Source organism: Mesoplodon bidens (assembly GCF_964165515.1).
Source record: "Mesoplodon bidens genome assembly, chromosome: 16".
NCBI classification, from domain to species: domain Eukaryota; kingdom Metazoa; phylum Chordata; class Mammalia; order Artiodactyla; family Ziphiidae; genus Mesoplodon; species Mesoplodon bidens.
The window spans coordinates 77,406,978-77,426,513 of NC_138173.1; the positions used below are offsets into that span (position 1 = coordinate 77,406,978).

Below are 19,536 nucleotides of genomic sequence, written 5' to 3' on the forward strand. Positions count from 1 at the left end.
GCAGACGGCACGAGGGCTGAGCACGGCCGCAGGAAGACCCCTGCCGCCCGGCACCACCCAGAGTGCCCAGCGGGGCAGTCGTACCGTGACCAGGGACCAGGAGCGGATGAGCTGCATGTCGCGGCTGAGGCTCTGCCACGCCAGAAGGCTCTTCATTTCCGTGTGCAGCTGGTGCCACAATGTAACCAAGGCCTGGTGCTGGGCCTCCAGCCTGGCAGGTCAGGGGCACAGTCAGAGGTGTCCGGGGACCTGCCCAACACCACCCTCTCCAGCTGATACCCGGGACCACGCACCTGGCGATGGCCTCCTGGGCCTCCTGGTTGGGCGGGGGCACAAGAAAGCACACGGAGGGCACGGCGGCCTCGCCGCAGGAGCTGCTGAGCACCTTCCAGTAGGGTGGCTGCCCGGGGCCTACCATCTGGCACTTGTCACCCTTGTGCACGGTCACCTGAAGCAGTCAGAGCATCGCAGCGTGGCCCCACCCACACCCATGCCCACCCTGCCAGGCCCACCCTGCCCGGCCAAGCCCTCACCTCCACCTGCTTGTAGTCGCACACGGCCAGCAGCGGCACGCGGCCCCGCACGGGGTGCGCTGGGTTGCGGGGCTTCAGCTGCACGATGGCCTTGGCCCGCTTGGCCAGGCCTGAGAGGTGCCCCCTGTACTCGCTTAGCTGCTCCTTCTCGTCCTGCAGAGGAGGGGCAGCTCAGAGACCATCACCTGGCGTCGGACACCGAGCGCCCGGACAAGGGTCTGTGAGGACCCACGTGCCCACCGCGGGAAACGCACGAGCACCCCTGCACCCCCGCAATGCCCTGAGATCAGGTGTCCTTCCAACTGCCCCCAGAATGCTGTGGGGCTGGGCACTCAGCCAGGACAGGCGCCCGGTCCCACCCACACTCCTTCCTTCCCAGTCAGGACCGAATGGCCTTCCCCGGCCCCGTGACATGTGACGTCCTTCAGGGGAGGGCCCCACAGCATCCTCTCCCCTCTGCCCTCCCCTGTCCTGTTGTGGAAGGTCGCCCACCTCCTCCCATCCAGCCACTCCGAGGGATGGAGGACCGTCCAAGGCTGTAGGTCAGAGTCCACGCGGAAGCTGCCTGCACCTCTCCCGCCCCCTCCCGGGCCGATGCTGCCGCTGAGGGGGCCTCCTGGACCCCAGGCTTCGCTGACCCCCACTCCCGACCGCAGGAGCTCCAGGCGGCAGGGCCTGCCAGCCTCCTCTCTTCTCCATCACTCCCTGCCCCAGGGCGCCTGAGCAGCACACTCCGCTGCCTCTGTATCCCCCTCAGCCCTCCCGACTGCGCCTGCCCCAGCCTGTCAGGCCCGAGGTGCTGATGGACCTGCCCATGGTGACATGGCTGGCAACAGAGCAGCTGATTCAGGCGTCTACTCCCTCCAGGGGCTCTGTGGGGGGGGGGGGGCTCATACCAGCTCTGGCCACCCACCTGCCCCCAGGCCAGGACCCTGCCGCTAAGATCTCGGTTCACCCATACCCCCGCCCCACTGTGCTGACCTCCAGCCCCTATCGTGCCTCCTGACCCCTGCTGGCACCTCTAGTCACCACTCTCTCCGCCTCCAGAGGGACCTTTCCAGAGCATCGATGCAGCCCAGACACCGGGCCAGCCTCTCCCTGTGCTCCCCTGGCCCTGGACCCTGCCACCTCGATGCCTGCCACTGCCTGTGCCCCTCCAGCCCCACAGGCCAAGAGGCCGGGCCTCAGCGTCTGCCACTCGCCGGGCTGCACGGCCCTGAGCCCGGCTCACCTGGGCGTCCTGCAGCAGGTCCTCGAGCCGAGTGATAGTGATAGAACGGTCACAGGTGTACTTCCTGCGCAGTGTCTCCTGCAGCTTCCGCAGCTGCTCCTCAGCCTCCCGCACGTCCGAGAAGAACTGCGGTGGCAGAAATGGGTCACATTAGGCCAGCAGCCTGGAGCCCCCCGCCAGAGCTGCCCCAGCACGGGCCGGAGGGGCTGGGCCCAGTAACCGGGGAGGATTCTGACGCTAGGTCAGTGGGACAGTGCGTGGGGCCGATTATCCACGTCTGCACGGACACGGGGAGGGGCCCCAGATCCACAGCGGTGGTCGAGGGGCTCCTCAAGGTCACTGCAGCAGAGCCGGGGGTTGGGAAGCCCAGTTCTCACCTGGAAGTAGGCAGTGTTGTCCTTTAGGTGCGCCTCGATACAACAGCACAGCTGCAGCATCCAGCTCCACTGGGTCTGCAGGGCCGCCTGGAAGGACTGCAGCACAGCACATGGCCCCGTCGGGCCCTGCCCCACCACAGGGGCCCAGGGGGATCCCCCCAGCCCTGCCCCACCACACCAGGGGGGCCCGGGGGGGGTCCCCACATCCCCACCCCACCTCCACTGTGGGCCGGGCAGGGTGGTCTTCCCGAAGCAGGCGGTCGCCGGTGCTCTGGATCTCTTTGATTTTCTTTTCCTTCAGCTCTAGCTCATGCATCAGGGCCTGACACGGAGGCAAGGGCTCTCAGGGACGGTGCCAGGGCCACGTCAGGGTCCACCCGTCTCCCGCCAAGCACCACGCGGGGCCTGGAGCTGGACCCGGACTGGGGCGGGCAGTCGTGGGAGGGGAGGGCCCGGAGGCCGGCCACCTGCCTCACCGAGTAGGCCTCCTTCTTGGCGGCCATGTTGGTGTTGCGGTCGCTCCAGTCGAAGCCCACCTCCTCCTCCTCCCTGTCACTCAGCCACATCAGCTCCTTGGTGGCGGCGGCCACAAAGCCATGCAGGCTCTCCAGGGACCGGAGGCGGGCCTTGGAGGAGCTCTGTGAGCAGGCAGCCGGGGAGTGTGTCAGCCCCGTGCCCCCCTCCCACGCCTCCCACCCCGCCCTCCCCCACCCCCGGCTCCCAGCCGGCCGCCACTCACGAGCAGCTTGGCGTACTGCAGGTCCAGCCGACCCAGGCAGTCTCGGTAGGCGCCCCGGGTGGCCGGGGAGAGCTGGCCCTGTGGGAGATGAGGAGGGGTGAGGCCTGCGGCGGCCGGGACCTGGTCCACGCCTGCCGCCCACCCCCTACTCACCTCATCGGTGCGTGCCCGCTCGATCTTGGTCCGGAACTCCTCAACCGACTGGTGCAGGCCTCGGTGGCTGCCCAGCTGCGCCTCCACGCTGGGCAGGTCCACGCCCCACTCAGCGCTGTCCAGCCGGCGCTGGTTCTCCTCCACCCAGGCCAGAAGGTCCTGCAGGTAGCGCAGGGTGGAGTCCTCGAGCTCGGGGTGCCTCGGCATGCTCCGCAGACGCAGGTTATACTCGGTGCGGATGGCCACCAGACGCTCATGCAGGCGGTACACCCTGTGGGCGGGGCAGGGGTCAGGAGGGGTCAGCGGAGCCGGGGTGCCCTCCCCAGGCCCTGGGGTGGGGGGGCCTTGGCCCACCTGCGGTACATCTGCTCGCCCTGCGGGTGCCGCCCGTCCTTGAGAGTCTGCACGTCGTTGAAGAGCGTCCGGATCATGCTGTCCGCCTTGTCCAGGTCCCGCTCCACCTCGCCCGCCCGCTGCGGTGCCTTGCCTGAGGCCAGCAGCCGGACATCCTGCAAGGTGGTCGCCCTGACTCACAGCCTGGCCACCCCGCCTCCCGCCTGCCTACATGGGGCTCCCCCGCTGCCTCCGGGCCCACCCCCATCCTTTCCCTTTCCTCCCCGTCCACCACGGTACGTCCTTCTGATGTTTCTGGTGAAACCCCCAGCCCCCACCTCTCTGGGGGACCCAGGACCGGGTCCAAAGGCCTCCACTAGGGCCCAGGAGCCGGACGGTTCGTGGTCTTGTCCTCCAGTTCCCACCCGTGGAAAGTTCTCCCCAAGAGAGCCCCTGTCCAGGCCCACACAGTCCTGCCCCTCTGGGCCCCAGGGGTCTGGGCCCCTCCACACAGCAGCAGCTCAGGGCGGGCCTGGTGCCCAGAAGCCAGCTCTGCCCAAAGCCAGCGGTCAGAGTCGGCTCCACACCCAGAGGGAGGAGTGCTCAGGGCCCGCCTCCCTCCCCCAAGCCTCCCCGCCCAGGCCCACCCTCGGCCCCGCCCCTCACCGACTGCAGCAAGGCGTCGGCCTGGTTCAGCTGCTCTTCACACAACCCGGCCTCCATCTGCAGTTTGCTCACGACACGCTGAAGACGCTCTAGTCTGCGGCCCAGAGCAGCCACGGGACCCCCAGTGAGTGGCGTCCGCCCCCAGGCTCCCCACCGCAGAGCGCAGCTCCCCTCCTGCTCCCGGCCTGCCCGCCAGCCAGCCTGCAGCCCGCAGCTCAGTGTGGGTTTCCCAGCCTCGGGGGAGGGGGGATTTCCTCCCCAGGCAGTGACTCACCCTCGGGGTGGCTTCCCTGCCACAGCAGGGCCCCACCCGCCCACCAGCTGCCTCTTCCACCCCAGCACCCGCCCACCTCTCAAACTCGCTGCGGAGCTGCTTCTCCCGCTCCAGGATGGCCACGTGCAGCTTGCCCCACTCCTTCTCCACGTCCAGCGGGTGGTAGCCGGGGGGCACCTTGAGCTGGCCTGCTTGCACCGCCCCCTGTGGGCAGAGGCCTAGCTCAGGCCTGGGCCAGCAGAGGTTTGGGGGTCACCCGGGCCCCCGGCCCACCCGACCTGAAACAGCCCTGGTCCCAGCTCCGTGGTAAGGCCGGGCCAAGCCTGCTGGAGGGGACCCCACAGGCCCTGGGCTCCCGGGCAGCTTCACTCACCTCCAGAATGCCCCCCGCTCCCCTCCCTCCAGGACCCCCCTCACCTCCAAGGACTGGTAGATGCCCTTGGACCGGTTCTTGTCCGCCTCCTTGGCTGGAAGCTCCGTCTCCTTAAACTTCAAGAACTGGCACCACAGGATCTGGGGACGAGAGGTGTCAGCATCCAAACCTGGGGCCCCACAGTGGGCACAGGACCCTGGCTAAGCAGAGAAACTCACCTCAATCTCTTCAAAGCTGGAGGGGAAGCGGCGCTCCTCGAAGCCAGCCGTGTGTGCCCGGATCCACTGCAGCAGCAGCAGCACCAGCTCCCGGTACTCCTGCCAGCGCAGCTGCAGCTCCTGCAGAGGGGGCGACGGGCCGTCAGGGGCCCACCTATCCCCCGCCCGCCCGGGGCCTGCCGGCCGGCACTCACATTAGCCTTCACCCCGTCCTGCACATCGGGCACCCGGGGCATGGCATCGTACAAGGATGAGACGTAGGTGATGATGGACTTCTCGTCGGGCTGAGGAACGTCCACATCTGCGGGAGAGGAGGGTCAGAGGGGCCTCAGCGAGCGGCAGAGCAGGAGAGAGTGAGGCGGGGGCCGCGGCACGTACCCTCAGGGTCCAGGAGCCTTGTCACCCCCAGGTCCCGCTCCGCCACGGAGAAGGCCTGGTCCAGGTTCTCCAGGTTGGTCTGACGATACACCTTGTTCATGTCGATGAGCGTAGGCCTGTGGGCAAAGGGGCGGGTGGGGCAGGCAGGCGGGAACACAGGGGCAGCGAGGCCCACCGGGCAGGTCAGCGCACAGACATGCCCTCCACAGGCCCCCAGAAACACAGAACCCCCAGCACATACTCATCCTGAAAAACACCCCCACCTCACTAGCATCCACTCCCACCCGCCCAGGCAGCCCACCTGCAGGTGCTGCACACATTGGGCCCTGCCCCCAGGAGCTCAAGGGGCCTACAGTGGGCACAGGCATGGGGTGGGGTGCCGGTCACCCTGGGCCCCCCGCAGGGCCGACCCCACACAGGCCCCTTCTGGGATGTCCACGTGGGGCCAGTGCTCATGGCTGTGAAAACCAGCAGCCTGCTGTCCTCTGGCCTCGAGGAAGCCGGCGCGGCCTCAGGAAGGGCCCAGGAGGAGGCGGGAAGGGCGTGCGTGGGCCTACTCGCCTGCACCGTCCCCGGGAGGCGGGCTGGCGCTGGTGCCCGTCCCCGTGGGCGGCAGACGCCTCTTCGCCCCCACTCGTTTGAAGTTGCCCAGCTGAGGGGCTGCAGGAATGCCCCCGACCCACAGTGCCCTCCCTGCCCTGGGCCGCGTACTTGTGCCGGTAGATAATGGCGTTGAAGAGGCGGCCATCTCGCCAGCTGGAGGTGAAGTTGTCACAGTGCAGGCCCTGGAAGCCCTCCACCATGCGCTGGGACCACAGCAGCAGCTTCTCCTTGGCTGTCATGTCCTCCGACTGCCCGCTCACCTGGATGTCCGAGATCTGCCCCACACGGTGGGCGGGAGACAGGAGCTCAGCCACGGCCACCGACCTGCCTGGCGCCCAGTCAGGGTGCACAGGAGCTGCCAGGCCAGCTGAGGCAGGCTGGGGCCGCAGGGACCCACCACACCTCAGTGTCACAAGCCGAGGCCACTCTAGGTGGCAGCTGCCACAGAATGTCAGGCCCCCAGCCCCTGCCGTTGCCACATGGTGGGTGCCCTGGGCTCCCTCCTCCTGGGGCACACCCCGCACCCCGCAAGGCGGGCATGGATCGGAGTTGGTGGATGGTGGGCGCATGGAGCTCACCCAGAAGCCCCAGGCCTAGAAAAGGCTGTCATGAGGGGCAGGGGGCGGGGCTTGGCCTCCCTGGCTGCAGGCCAGGGTTATGTCCCGGGGACGGAGCATGCGCGGCCACAGCAACGGCCGGGCCCTGCACTCGGTCCAATCCTTCAGGCCTGGGTAGGCCAGCCTGTCTGCTCCCCCGCCTGCCTGGCCCTAGTTGTCTGTCTGTCTGCCGGCCCGTGTGACTCAGCTGCTGTGCTAGCCAGGCTCTGCCTGCCCAGCTCTCAGACTTGCGGCTTCCTGTGCGCGGGGCAGGCAGTGGGTGAGTCAGCCCGGTGCAGCGGGTGCTTCTCTAGAACCTTCCGTGGGGCGGGAGGCCACACCAAGAGTAGAGAATGCATTCCTCTGCAGGGAGGCTCTGCAGGCCCTGCCCAGTCAGGGCCAGAGGGCACGGGATCGGCAGGCCTTGGAGAGAGGCCTGGGCCTTCAGGCCACGGAGCTAGCACAGGGCAGCGGCATGGGCTGGCAGGAAGGCTCAAGTGCCGGGATGCTGAGGGCCCCAGCTCCCAGGCCGCACGCCTAGCCGGGTGCCAGGCCGGCCCCGGAGACCCCGGGGGCGGCCGAGGGTCAGCGGGCGGCCACGCTACCTGGAAGTGCAGGATGATGGTCCAGATGAGGCCGAGGGTCAGCTTGGGGTTGCCGTCGGCGATATCATCGTTCCGGATGTTCACCAGCTTGACCTGCGAGCAAGCTGCCCTCAGTCGTGCCCCCGAGCCGGCCGGAAGGGGGGCTGGGCCTGCGGCCAGGCGGGCAGCATTACCTGGCGGTGCCGGAGATAGTCCAGGGCGATCTGAACGTTCTGCAGCTTGTGGAAGCGCATCCTGCCCTTCTCCCGCGGCTGGGAGGGGAAGCAGGGCCGGTCAGCGGCCCCAGAGCCCGCTCACAGCCCGTCCTACGGCCGCAGCGTCTGCCCACCCTCAGAACCCCCAAGGCATCTATAGTGAGGGTCTTCCCCAGTGGGGCAGCAGCCCTTCCCTGACCCGGGTCCACCCGCCCCAGCTGGGAAGGGGGGGCCGCTGGCCCAGGGGCCAGGCCCAGCAGGGACCAGGCTGTGGGAAGGAAGGAGGGGGAGGGGAGGAGACAATAGCCAGGAAGCCACGGGTGGAGGGCAGTGGCTTTGGGGGAGGGGTCCTCCTGCCCAGTGGTGGCAGCCCCGGCGGGTCTCAGGCCCGGCCCCAGGCAGTGCGGCAGGCAGGATGGCAGGCAGCTGGATGCAGGGCCGTTTGCCAGCCCAAGTGCCATCGGCCCTGGGTGAGCTGGGCTCCTGGTCTCAGGGAGCCCACGTGCCGCCGTGGCCAGCGGGCACAACCACTCACCAGGCGCGAGCTCCTGATTACGTCCCGCTCTCTTGGCTGCCCGGCCAGAGCAGGGCAAAGGGTAAAGGGCAGAGGTCAAAGTTCAGAGTCCAAGCAGCAGAGAAACCAAAGCAGAGCAGAGCGTGAGGTTACGGTGTCAAGGCTCCGGCACAGAGGGCAGCAGGGCTGTGCGCCACGGGCCGCTCCCAGGCCAGGTCCGACACTCCGGACCAGGAGGCGCAGTGGGGGGGCGAGGCCAGGCTGGACACGGAGAGGGCGTTGGGGAAAGACCCCAGGAAGGAAGGCACGCGGGGCCTCGGAGGGGGCGGGCGGTTGGGCGCACGTACCAGGCTGTCCCCTGAGAGCACCTCCAGGAGGGAGATGAGGTTGTGGCCATCACGGAGGTCTTCATACAGGTCACTGATGTGCCTCTGTGCCTGCAGGGACAGAGGGCTGGGCTGGCCGCGGGTCCCCAGAATCACCACCAGGCCCAGAGGGCGTGAGGCAGGGGCCCACAGAAGACACCCACCCCCGAGGAGGCACCTACCTCTGCCTTCCAGTGCTACACAGAGAGACCAGAAGAGACGAGGAGGAGGAGGAGGAGGAGGAGGAGGAGAAGGAGGAGGAAGGGGACAGAGACAGGAGGCAGGAGCGAGCGAGGGGAGGAAGCAGACAGAAAAGGACAGGTTTCAGAGGTGGGAGGTGAGTTCCCAGGGCAGAGAGGGATGGCCCCGAGCGGCTGGGTGGCAGGAGGGGTGCGGGCCCTTGTTCGGGCTGGAGTGCCAGGGGCACGCCCCTTCACCCCCACCCGCAGTCTCCTCAGCCCCTGCGACCACGCGCAGGCAAACGCAGGCACTCCTGCACACACCCACGTGTACGCACGCCACCAACCTTGATGAGGTGCTTGTTGACCCACTTGGTGAAGGTTTTCTTCTGCACACGGTCCCGCTCATCTGGGAGAGACAAGGCCAGGTTACCTGGGGCCTGGGAGAAGCCCTGCGAGCCCCCAGGAGGTGACCACCATGCAGATACAGTGGCTGGCGCCTGAAGAGGGCCTCAGCCTCCTCACAAGGTGACCCAGCCTCCCTGCCCCTGCCCGACGCCGCCCTCCTCAGCCCTGGACAGGTGGGGAGGGGCCAGGCACACGGTGCCCACTGCTGGGTCTCCTTACTGTCTCCCCCTGAAGCTGGGAGGGTCTGGAGCTGGCAGCCACACCTGGAGCCACAGCACACAGGTCCCGGGCTGCCCCTCCCCCCAACAGGCTGCCTCCCAGGGCCCCGGGCTGGGCAGGGATGCGGCGAGGGTGAAGCTCTGTCCTCCCCACGGGGCAGTGGGCCTTTCCCGGGACACAGAGAGCTGTCCCCCCACACACTGCCCGACACCCGAGGCCCACAGGCCACTGCCGGCCTCTCTGTGCTGGGCACGGGTGGCTGGCCCCCCGACCCCGGCAGCTCTGCACCTGGGCCAGAACACAGCACGCTCCCCGTAGCGCCAGCCGCCTGTCTCAGAGTCTGTCCCCCAAATTCAGACCCTCAGAGTCTGGGCCCCACCCCACCCAGTGCCACGTTTCCCACGGCAGGAACTGGGCCCTTCCTGCCCCACGCCTGCCCTGCCGAGCGAGGAGTGCCCACTACCTTTCTTGCCCTCTGAAGCCCTGAGCACAGCCAGGTAGAGGTTGTCCTCCGAGCCGGTTCTCTTGTGACCCAGGCCCTTGGGCTCGGGCACTCGGAGCCGGTTCTGAGACATGATGCCGCGCCCACCCCTTTGGCGCTCTGTCCCTCAGTCCCCAGGTGCTGTGCTCCGGCGGCGGCGGCGGCGGCAGCGGCCCGTGCGGCACAGCAGCGAAGGTGCTCGCTCAGCCGCTCAGCGGCTCAGCTCAGCGCAGCTCGGAGCCCAGTCGGTGGGGCCACGCCCGGCCCGCAGTACTCCCCAGCTGCTGTCCCCGCCCCTGGAGCCCCACCCCACCCTGCACAACCCCCAGAGAGGGAGTGTCCCTGCGGGAAGGAGGAAGGCGGCCCCTCCCCCATGGCCACACCCACAGCCCGACAGAAACAGGAAACCCAGGGGTTTCCTCACCCACCCTGCCCGCTGCAGCCCCTGGCGGGACCCGGGGGTACAAGGGGACCTGGTACCTCGCCGGAATCACAGGGAACCACACGCCTTCCTCATGGCCACTCCGAAGGAGGGCCCCCCACAGGGAGGGTACCTGAGTGCGGCTGGGCCCAGGGAGCCCACGGGTCACACCTCTTGGGCAAGCACCGGTTCAGGGCTGCCGAGCCCAGGGCTACCCCCGTGCCTGCCCACACTACCTGCTGGAGGGGCTCTAAGGAGGGACCCCCAAGCTGAGTGACACCTGGCCTGGGGGGGGCCAAGTGCCCGTCCTTTCCTTGAAGTCCTCCTAAATCATCCCTTCTCACAGACCTACATGCCCTCTGTGGGGTGGGAGCCAGGCTCCACTGTGCCCCTGGCTCCAGGGCCACTATGGTCCAGTGCCAGGTGGGCCCTTCCAGAGCTGCCCACCAGGCACATCCTGGAGCAGTGCCCCATCTGAAGGCAGAGCACACAGCAGGGCGGGAGGGGGCACATAGCCGAGCGCTGACTCACCCGGCAGGACTGCCCAGCCCTGAGCCGCAGAACTCTGCCCCACGGTCGGGAGGGGGGGCCTGGGGCCAGAGGGGAGCACGGGGCGGGGGGGCGGCAGCCAGTGAGTCAGGGATGGGGAGGGCAGCCAGTGAGTCAGGGATGGGGAGGGCCCCCCTTTGCACGGTGACGGCCCCCCCCCTTGCACAGTGACTCACAGGAAAGGAAGCCGCACCTGGGGGCAGTGGGGGCAGGACGGGTGGGGGGCAGTTTGCACTTGGGCGGGGCACACAGGTGGCAGCTATATGGGCTGTGAAGGTGGGAGAACAAAGGGCACGGGGGTGCCACCTGCGCCTGCTCCCTCTGGTCTCGCACACAGCTGCCCCTGGAAGCGTGGGGACTGCCCAGGCTGCCCGACCACCGCAGGAAAGAATGTACCGCCCCGACCACAGAATTTTCCAGTCAGATGTGATGTGATCCAGCTGTCAGCGGTGCCCCCCCATGCCCACAGCACCTCCGGCGTCGGCTCCAGGGAAAGCTCACCCCACCCCGTCCCCGCTTGCTCTTCTGTAGCCACGGGAGGGCGCCCTAACCCCATGGGGTAGGGGGTGCCCAAGCCAGGTGGAGCTGCTTACACCCCACCCCCGGCCCTAGGGGCACAGTCAGACTTCCGGGGCTCTGCCGAATGTCACATCCCTCCCCACCTCGGAGAGGCCCCTCAGGCCCCAAGCCCAGACTCTGCATCTGCTCTACACATCCCGCAGCCTTCTGTGCAGGGCCTGGAGAGGCCCCACGGACATCAGCTCTTCACCCTCCAGAGGTGCTCCAGAATCCCAAATCTGACCCCTCGCTGGCCAGCACTCCCAGGACAGGGTCACCGAGAACGTCTCACACCCACTGCCCCTCCCCAGGTTTGGATCCTGCAGAAACGCCTTCTTCAGAGAGCCGCTCATCCTAGCCGAAGTTCAAAAAGCCTGTACTGGGCGCCTGCTGTATGCAGGCTCAGGGCTAGTCCAGCAGTAACAGGGAGGTGGGGTCTCTGCCTGCAGGGGTAGGGGTGTCATTCTGGGGAGGGCACACACACGAGGCCCCTGGGAGTGAGTCAGGAGTGGAGCAGGGAGTCCAGGACAAGCAGGACCCACAGCACTGGATAAGCCCCCAGCCCGGCCCCGGCCCAGCTCCTTCTCCAGGTCTCTCTCTGCCTCCGAGGGGCCTCCAAGGATGCTGCCTCTCACCATCTGGGATGGGGTTCCCCCTGCTCCTCCCAAGCCTGGCTCCAGCGCCCGGCCCCCCTGGACGCCCTCCTGCCTCTGAGCTCCCCGCGGGGTCTCAGAGCTCGTCCTCTCCCGGCTCCACAGCCCCTCCCTCCAGCCCTGCCTACTAGCCCCTCGCCCCTAGCTGTAGATGCTCCCTCCCCTGTCCATCCTATTCGGGCCCTCAAACCCAGAGACAACCCCTGCCAGGCCGGCCCTGCCCCGCCTGACTCCCCACAGGCCAGGCTGCAGCACTTCTCAGCCGGCCCTCCCCAGGACATTCCCCAGCACTGGCGCGCCTGCACATCTGCCTGACCCCTGTCCTGTCCACCAGCCCAGCGTCCCCTAGAGCTGCCCACGCCCTCTGAAGAGTATCGATGCCCCCTTCTACAGATGTGGACACTAAGGCTGGAAGCCCCCCACGACGAGCGAAGCCGCTCCTGGGACAGGCAGCTTGCGGACGGAGAAGGGGACCTCGGCCTACGAGAGGCGGGAGGCGAAGGGCCTGCAGGCCCGCCCTCAGCTCCGCCCTCTCCCCTCACGCGGCCGACTGTCAACCGCCCGGTGCCCAGAAGCCGAGGCCCTGGCCCAAGCCGCCGCGCCCACCTCCCCTCCCCCTTCTCCAGAGGGAACAAAGGGGCAGAGGGGACCTCACTCCGCCTTCCTCCCCAGGTGTTTCCGGAACTGAGCCTGCGGGTGGGGCTGCACTTGGGCTGGGCAGCACCCAGCGGAGATGACGAGGAGACAGAGGCAGGTGCCCCCCCTGCACCACCACCCTCCAGCCGCACGCACCCACCTACGCAGCACAGCTGCCCGTAGAGGTAGCCCCTGCGGGCCTGCTCGCAGCCCCCATCCAGCCAGCACGGCCGCTCCAGCACAACCTCCTTCTGCGCGGCAAGAGCGACTCCCGCCCCCCGCGTGCCAGGCGCAGCCATGAGCTCGGGCGCCCTGGGGACAGCAAACAGGGCAGGGCAGCGTCTGCTTCCCAGCCCACCCGTGAGGCCGGGGCCGCCAGCTCTTCTCTCCACACCCTCCCCCGCCGCCGCGGCGGCCAGACGCCAAGACCCTGCCCCCCGGCGGGCGCCCCGCCCAATGTGAGCCTGGAAGCCGCGCCCCTACGTGGAGGGAGAGGACCCGGCTAGGCCTGGGGGACTGGGGGCAGGGGGAGGCTGCCCTCGAGGACAAAGAGGCCTGGGAACTCCCTAAGATAACCGTTCCCGGGGACGAGGGAGAGGCTGGGGGCAATGCGAGCAGCGGGGGGCTGAGAACAGCTGAGAACAGAGCAGGAGCACCGAAGCCTCAAGGGGCACCAAGGGCAGCAGGGACAGGGAGCGGCCGAGGGGAGCCCCTTCCCCACGTGGGGACAGGGCACAGAAGCAGGCTGAGGGAGGGGGGGCCAACCCACAGCAAAGAAGTCCTGGCCCGCGCGTTTTATTGAACTGTTTATTGACCGTCCCTGCAGCTGAGTCACCAGCTGCTCCCCAGCCCCCAAAGCCACGCCTAGCAGCCCCATCGGGACTCAGGCCTAGGGCCCAGCGGGCCCAGCACCCCTGCCAGGGGCCAGCCCTGGCCACCCCCACTGAGGGCAAGCCTCCACACTCCAGGCTATGCCCAGTGCAGACCGGCAGGTCCCCGGTGGGGCAGTCCCTCTGGCCAGAACCCCGGTCGCCATGCCCCCGCCCCCCAGCTCATTCACTTGAGTGGAGGCCCCACCCTCCTGGGCTGCACGCAGCTGCTGCCAAGGGATACAGCCCAGAGCGGGTGACCTGGAGCAGGGGGAGGGCAGAACACAGCCAGGCTGCCGGTCCCAGGCGTTCCTAGGCCCTGGCCACGGGCGCTCAGGCACCTGCCTCACCTCTGCGCAGGGCGGGGAGGCTCCGCCCAGGCCCAACCCCACCTCAGTCCTGGGCGGGAGCTCTCCCAAGACCTGCCCCAGGACACCCGGCCTGCACCTGCCAGCTGCAGTTTCTGTGCACAGTCACCTGTGCTCACCCTGTCCCTGACTGCTAAGGAGGGGCCTCCCTTCCGGACTGGACGCTCCTGCACTGCCCCTGCCGCCCACTCCCCACCTGTCCAGAACCCCCCCGCCCAGTAGGGGGCTCCAGGCTGATGAAGCCACAGAGCCCCGGCCCTACCCAGAGAAGCAGGGCAGGAGGCGGGGGCAACACCGCTTCTGACCACGTGCCAGTGCTGCTTCCCCCGGACGGAAGGGGAGGGGCGTAGGGAAACGCAGGGGCGGGAGGGAGGCGGCCCCTTGCCCGCCCCGCCCTCAGCCCCCTGACGGGGTGGCGGCTGGCGACAGCAGCCCCCGGGCAGTAGCCACCAGCGGCCTTACCTTGCTCATCCTGCACCCGCCGGCGCACCCTGTGCCAGTGCCACACAGCGGCCAGGGTGACAACGTGGCCCACGACCACCAGGGAAGGGAACAGACTGCCCGAGGGCTCCATGGCTCTGGAGAGCAGGGCAGGCGGGATCGCCCTTTGGAAGCGCTGCTCGAGGCCGGGCAGCCCCCTCCCTTCCCCGGGCGGAGAGGACCGCGGGGGGTGCCCCGGGACCGGGGACCGCCCCCTGCAGGACCGCCCTATGACCGTCCGCCAGGCGCCCAGAGACCAGCCCTGGCGCTGCTGCTACTGCTGCTGCTGCTGCTGCTGCTGCACCAACTATGCTCCCGCCAGCCCCCCCTTCCCTCCCCCTCCCCCTCCGCGCTCCCCACCCTCCCACGGCGGCGCCGGCCCAGCTGTCCCGGCGCAGCTATCACGCTGTCACGCTCAAGGTTAGCGGGAGCCTTAACCCCTGCCCACCCTCGGCCACACCCGCCAGGAGGAGGGGCCTGCGGGGAAGCCTGGCCGAGCGGCAGGCCCCCCCCCAGCCTGGGCCCTGGGCGGCCTCAGCACAGTCCTGCCCCCGCCCCCACACCCACCAGGAGGGCGACCGTGGTGCCCGAGCACCCCACTCTGCCTCCAAGGGTACCCTCTGGTGACAGCTGCCAGCACCCCAGCCCTCGCTGGCCTCCCAGGCTGGCAGCTGACCTAACCACCCTCAAAGACAAGCGGCCAGAGCCCCGACGCCCCTACCCCCCCACAGGACAACAAACAGGGTGCGGGGGAGGGGCCCAGGTGCCGGCCTGGAGAGCAGACCGCGCACAGAGGTAAGGACAGAGCCTCCCACCCGCGGCTGCCCCACCTACCCGGCACAATCTTCATTGGGGACAGTGGTGGGAGCCCACGGGTCCGACAGGGAGTGGGTGCGGGGTGTGGGGAGGGTCACAGACCCCTCGGAGGGAGCAGTGAGCCCGGCAGTGGCGGTGGTGCCGCTGACAGCAGCAGTGCCTGTGTCCGTGGGGGAGGGGAGGGGTGGGCAGGGGGCCCGGGGGATATAAATATCCAAGGAGGGCCAGCGAGGCCCGTCATGTGTCCAGACTTAGAACATGACGTGCAGAGCGAGGGCACCTGGGCCCAGAGCCTCGCTGGAGCCCAGGCTGACTGGGCGGCGCCACCCCACCCCCTGACGCTACCCCCAGGCTCCCATGGGTGATTCTAATAATAAGAAGCCTCCTGGAACAGGCCGAGCACCGGCACGTGGGCCTCGGGGGCTCACGTCCCCCTTGAATGGGGCACAGCCCTGCCCTGCCTGCCTCGTGGGGTAGGGACAGCAGCGGGGGAGCACTCGGAAAGGCCACACAGGCAAGGGCTCCCCCCACCCCCCTGCACAAGTCACAGGACGCAACACCTGGCCCAGAGGGACCGGACAGCCTCCCCAAGGTGACATCTCAGGTCAAATCGGGCTGGGCCACGTGAGCGCCCGCCCCCCAGCTCGGGCCGTGCCTCCCCACCCCAGGACAGTCCCAGTGTCTACGCTGACCCCACCCAGACCCCAGCAGCGGCGGGTCTGCAGAACGCTTGGGGCCGAGGTACCGGCCCACATCACATCCTGGACTGACCCAGGCCTCAGTGCGCTCGGGAAACAGGACGTGGGGGTCACGGTCCTTCCTCTCTCCTCCCAGCAGCCTGGACCCCTCGGGCCCGAGCAGACAGAGCACAGGGGTTTGCACCCCGTCTTGTAGCGCCGCCCCTGTGCCCAGCACCATTCTATTCCAACCCTCAGAGAAAGCTACGGAGTAAGCCCTGTGTATTACTGCATCGTACAAATGAGGAAACCGAGGCACAGAAAGGGTGAGGGGCTCACCCTCGGTCACACAAGGCTGTGATGTCAGCCCCGGCAGTCTGCCTGGAGTGTGTGGTCAGCCTGCAGCAAAGCACAGCAAACCACATTTGGCCTCTGGCCGCCGGGGTGGAGGCCCCCTGGTCCACGTGGAGAGGCCAGGGGCAACGAGGAGAGGGCCGGAGGGGTGGAGGGGTGGAGGGCCAGGCCACCCGAGCCTCCTGCCCATCAACCCCGAGCTTCAGAAACCCACTGCTGACGCAGAGTGGCCTGCAGCAGCCAGCTCTGGAGGCTGCGACTGGGACCGGGCTCCTCAGAGGAGTCAATAGCCGGGGGAGAACCAGCTCCCAGAGGCAAGGGTGTCCCTCCCTCGAGGGTGGCGGGCAGCACCCCCCGCCCCCCCAGGGACCTGGGGCAGGGCCTGCAGCTCCCAGAGCCTCCATCCCACACCACACACCCCCGGGCACCACTGAGAGGGAGCCGTGCTCATGCCGAGTCCCAAGTCCTGCCCCTCCAGGGCCCCTCCCTCCCAAAGGCCTGCAGCGCCCCCCCAGCCCTGCCCTACCTTGGCCCAGCTGAATCAGCTCCTCCATGCTGTACCTGTCCATGGCTGCCGAACACGGGCCAGGCCGCTCCAAGAGCCGGCAGAGAGGAAAGGAAGGGAAGGCAGGAAGGAGGGAAAGGATGCGAGGCGGAGGGCAGGCTCGCTGGAGCCCTGGCCTCCCCACCCAGCCCTGGGAGCCGTGGCTCCTCCTCACGGCCACCCCTTAGTCAGCAAGCCCAGCAGAGCCGAAGCTCAGCGGATCAACAGGTCGGACCAGCCTGCCTGCAATCCCTGAGCCCTCCGGCGGAGCCGGAGGGGCCACCGGTCTCCCTCCTGTGCCTGCCTGGCCCACCCCGGCCCAACCCGCAGCCTCCCCCTTGCTGCACAGGCCCCACCAGCCTGCACCTCCCCGGCCGCTCCTGGACCCCTCCCTGCCATATCCCCCACGACCAGCTCAGGTGCAGCCACCGCAGCCTCCAGCCCTGACAAAGGTGACATCTCTTCACTGAGTCCCAGCCTCTGCGCTCCTCCCCTCCCCGGGCGCTGGCCTGCCCAGCCACCGCAGGACCCAGTAAAAGACAAATCTAGGGGGCTTTCCTGGTGGCGCAGTGGTTGAGAGTCCGCCTGCCGATGCAGGGGACACGGGTTCGTGCCCCGGTCCGGGAAGATCCCACGTGCCGCGGAGCGCCTGGGCCCGTGAGCCATGGCCGCTGAGCCTGCGCGTCCGGAGCCTGTGCTCCGCAACGGGAGAGGCCACAACAGTGAGAGGCCCGCGTACCGCAAAAAAAAAAAGACAAATCTAATCCTGCCGTACCCTGCTTAGAAAACCTGCCAGAGTTCTGCAGATTTCTCCGAACACAGCCCAGACACAAAGCTGGAGACTCACGGAGGGCTGGCTGGGGCGCCACGCGCCGTGAAAAGGAGCCCGGCAGCTCTGTGTGCCGACTCTGTGTCCCCTGCTTGGGGGACAAGCCACGTGGGAAAGCCAGGTGCACAGTGGGGTCAGAAGAAGCAAGACCCCGAAGGCCACCTGCGTCTGCCATGTAAGACGCTGTTGGAGCACAGGTGCTGAGAGCGTTCAGATGGTACCTCTTCTCTACAGAAGTTTCAGTCCACTCTGAATTTTAAGCCACGCCGAGCATTACCACTTGAAACGTAAATGAAATTCATACATAAGAATGCACTCCCCGAGTTTTCTGTCACACGAAGGAACCCCCGATTCCTCGCCCTCCTGCCACCCGGCCCCCCTCTGTCCCTCCTTCTGCCAGGCGGCTCTTGGGCCAAGCGCGGTCCTCATGCGTCAGGGCTCAGCTCAGGGCAACTCCGCACAGGGGCCCTCCCTGCTAGCTCTTCATCCAGCCCATCCCCAGATGCTGGGGGCTCCCGGCCCGGGACTCGGCCTGGGTCTGGCTGGTAGGTGGCTGAACAAGCGAGTGGACACCTTCCCACTCAGACGAGCAGACCAGCAGGGCACAGGTGGGCGGGGGCCTCACGTGGGGACCGTGGCGCGGCAGGCACAGCTTACTGCCCCGCAGCGTCCGTCACTCCCCAGCCGGGGCTGGACGTGCACAGGCAGCCCACCTGACCGAGGCCACTCTGGTGAGCAGGGCGGCTGGCCCCATGGGCTGTTGACCTGGTCCTTCTGCAAGCTGACTGGAGGGCGAGGCTGTGAGGAAGAAGGCGGCTGTGTGGCTCATCACTTGATCATTTTTAAAACTCTGGGAAGTCGATGGTTCTAAATGTCATCAGAACCTTCCTAGCCGGAGTGTGGAGCATCACGACCCCTGCAAACCGGGATGTAGCCCTGTGCCACATCCAGCACCCAAGGCGCCCTAGGCGTCGTCCTGTACCCAGAGTGGCACTCAGATCCTGTGCTAGGCCTGAGGGACCAAGGGGAAGGGAAGCCCACACCCGCCGGCCCTGACTCATCCTGGAGCTGGAGTTCATTTCCTGTTGGAAACTCTGAGCTGCCACCGGCGACTGCGGCTGGGAAGGGAAGACTGAGTCACCTCCGTCAGGGCTGGGGGGTCCCCCCACCCCCCACCCCCCGCTCTGCCCACTGCAGCCACACCCAGTCCCCCCTCCTGGCCCACGGCCAACTGCCCGCCCAGCCACCCTGCCCAGCCCACCGAGGCCACAGACAAGGAAGGAAGGAGTGAAGGGGAGGGAGAGGCTTGCACTCACCACACCCCTGACCCAAGAAGGGGGAGGAGGCTTGTCCACCAGCCACTGCGCAGGGTAGGGGCAGCAGCGAGGCGAAGGTTGGGCGAGAAGGCCCAGGCCGAGAGCCGGCCACCGGGTGCTTGGTCGCAGCTGACCAAGCGCCCAGCGAAGCACTACTGACTCTTTGTGGGTGTCACTGTCGCCCCGTTGACAGGAGCTGGAGAGGCCGTGTGGTGAGCCCGAGGCTGCCCCTCTGCCCACAGCCTCACTGATCCTCCCAGATGGGCTCCCACACCTAGGCCCGAGTTCGCGGGTCAAACCCGGACCAGGCCAGGGCCGGCGCTTCCGCTCAGCACCTGGGCCTGCACCTGGGTCCCCAGACCACGTTCATTTACCTGGCAAACTCCTACCCACCCTGCTAGCCTCGCCCCAGGCCCCCCGCCCCCCACGCAGAAACCAAATTCCTCCCCAGGTAGTGAGACACACAGACGGAAGCAGGTGCGGGCTGCCCCACCTCAACGCCAAGGCCAACGGGTTCCAGAAGCGCATGTGTAAGCCTCGAGCTGCACGGGACCCTCTGCCCACCTGGGTCCTGCAGCACAGGTGCTTAGGGACAGAGGGATGCCACAGAGCAGGGACACAGCAAGGGCTTGAGGCCACCTCTGGGACAAGAGGACCTGTTCCATCCTCTGAGACCTGGCTCCAGCTGGGAAGGATCTGCCTGGACCCCAGGCTGGGCCCTGCACCCGCCATGCCTCGGCCTCAGGCCCAGCGGCAGATGTTCCTACCTAGGGTCTGCTCTTCTCGCCCCAACCCAGGGCTGCCCGCTAGGCCATCACCAGCCCCAAGCCGACCAAGCAGCCAGTCACAGTATCACATCTGTGCCACACAACCATGGGGGCAGCTGTCACCCCAACTGGACAAACTCAAGGCTCAGAAAGGTCAGGTAGGCACCCACACTGTTGGAGAGAAGCTACACCGCTGTCCCATCCCAGCACCTCCTCTGCTCGCCCCCACCTCAGGGCCTCAGGGTGGACAAGTCGCGGGG

The 19,536-nt window shown here is 67.9% G+C and overlaps 1 protein-coding gene across 18 annotated transcripts in view; it reads right to left on the reverse strand.

The window, feature by feature from the left end:
• PLEC (plectin) overlaps positions 1–19,536 on the reverse strand; it is a 59,654-nt gene that overhangs the window by 14,927 nt on the left and 25,191 nt on the right. For 6 of the 18 annotated variants that reach the window (XM_081258494.1, XM_081258496.1, XM_081258495.1 and 3 more), the window contains 21 exons: positions 8,679–8,740; positions 8,135–8,245; positions 7,253–7,330; positions 7,080–7,172; positions 5,987–6,153; positions 5,276–5,391; positions 5,092–5,198; positions 4,898–5,017; positions 4,724–4,819; positions 4,383–4,510; positions 4,033–4,126; positions 3,388–3,542; positions 3,034–3,304; positions 2,881–2,958; positions 2,618–2,779; positions 2,359–2,463; positions 2,142–2,237; positions 1,765–1,890; positions 534–686; positions 294–448; positions 85–211 (listed from right to left, as the gene is read on the reverse strand). In XM_081258494.1, the coding sequence (XP_081114620.1) occupies positions 85–211; positions 294–448; positions 534–686; positions 1,765–1,890; positions 2,142–2,237; positions 2,359–2,463; positions 2,618–2,779; positions 2,881–2,958; positions 3,034–3,304; positions 3,388–3,542; positions 4,033–4,126; positions 4,383–4,510; positions 4,724–4,819; positions 4,898–5,017; positions 5,092–5,198; positions 5,276–5,391; positions 5,987–6,153; positions 7,080–7,172; positions 7,253–7,330; positions 8,135–8,245; positions 8,679–8,740 (2,600 nt within the window). Of the gene's footprint in view, positions 1–84; positions 212–293; positions 449–533; positions 687–1,764; positions 1,891–2,141; positions 2,238–2,358; positions 2,464–2,617; positions 2,780–2,880; positions 2,959–3,033; positions 3,305–3,387; positions 3,543–4,032; positions 4,127–4,382; positions 4,511–4,723; positions 4,820–4,897; positions 5,018–5,091; positions 5,199–5,275; positions 5,392–5,986; positions 6,154–7,079; positions 7,173–7,252; positions 7,331–8,134; positions 8,246–8,678; positions 8,741–9,421; positions 9,652–12,416; positions 12,619–13,955; positions 14,245–16,346; positions 16,461–19,536 lie in introns of those variants that run through there. The other 12 variants (XM_081258497.1, XM_081258488.1, XM_081258492.1 and 9 more) reach the window with 9 other exon arrangements.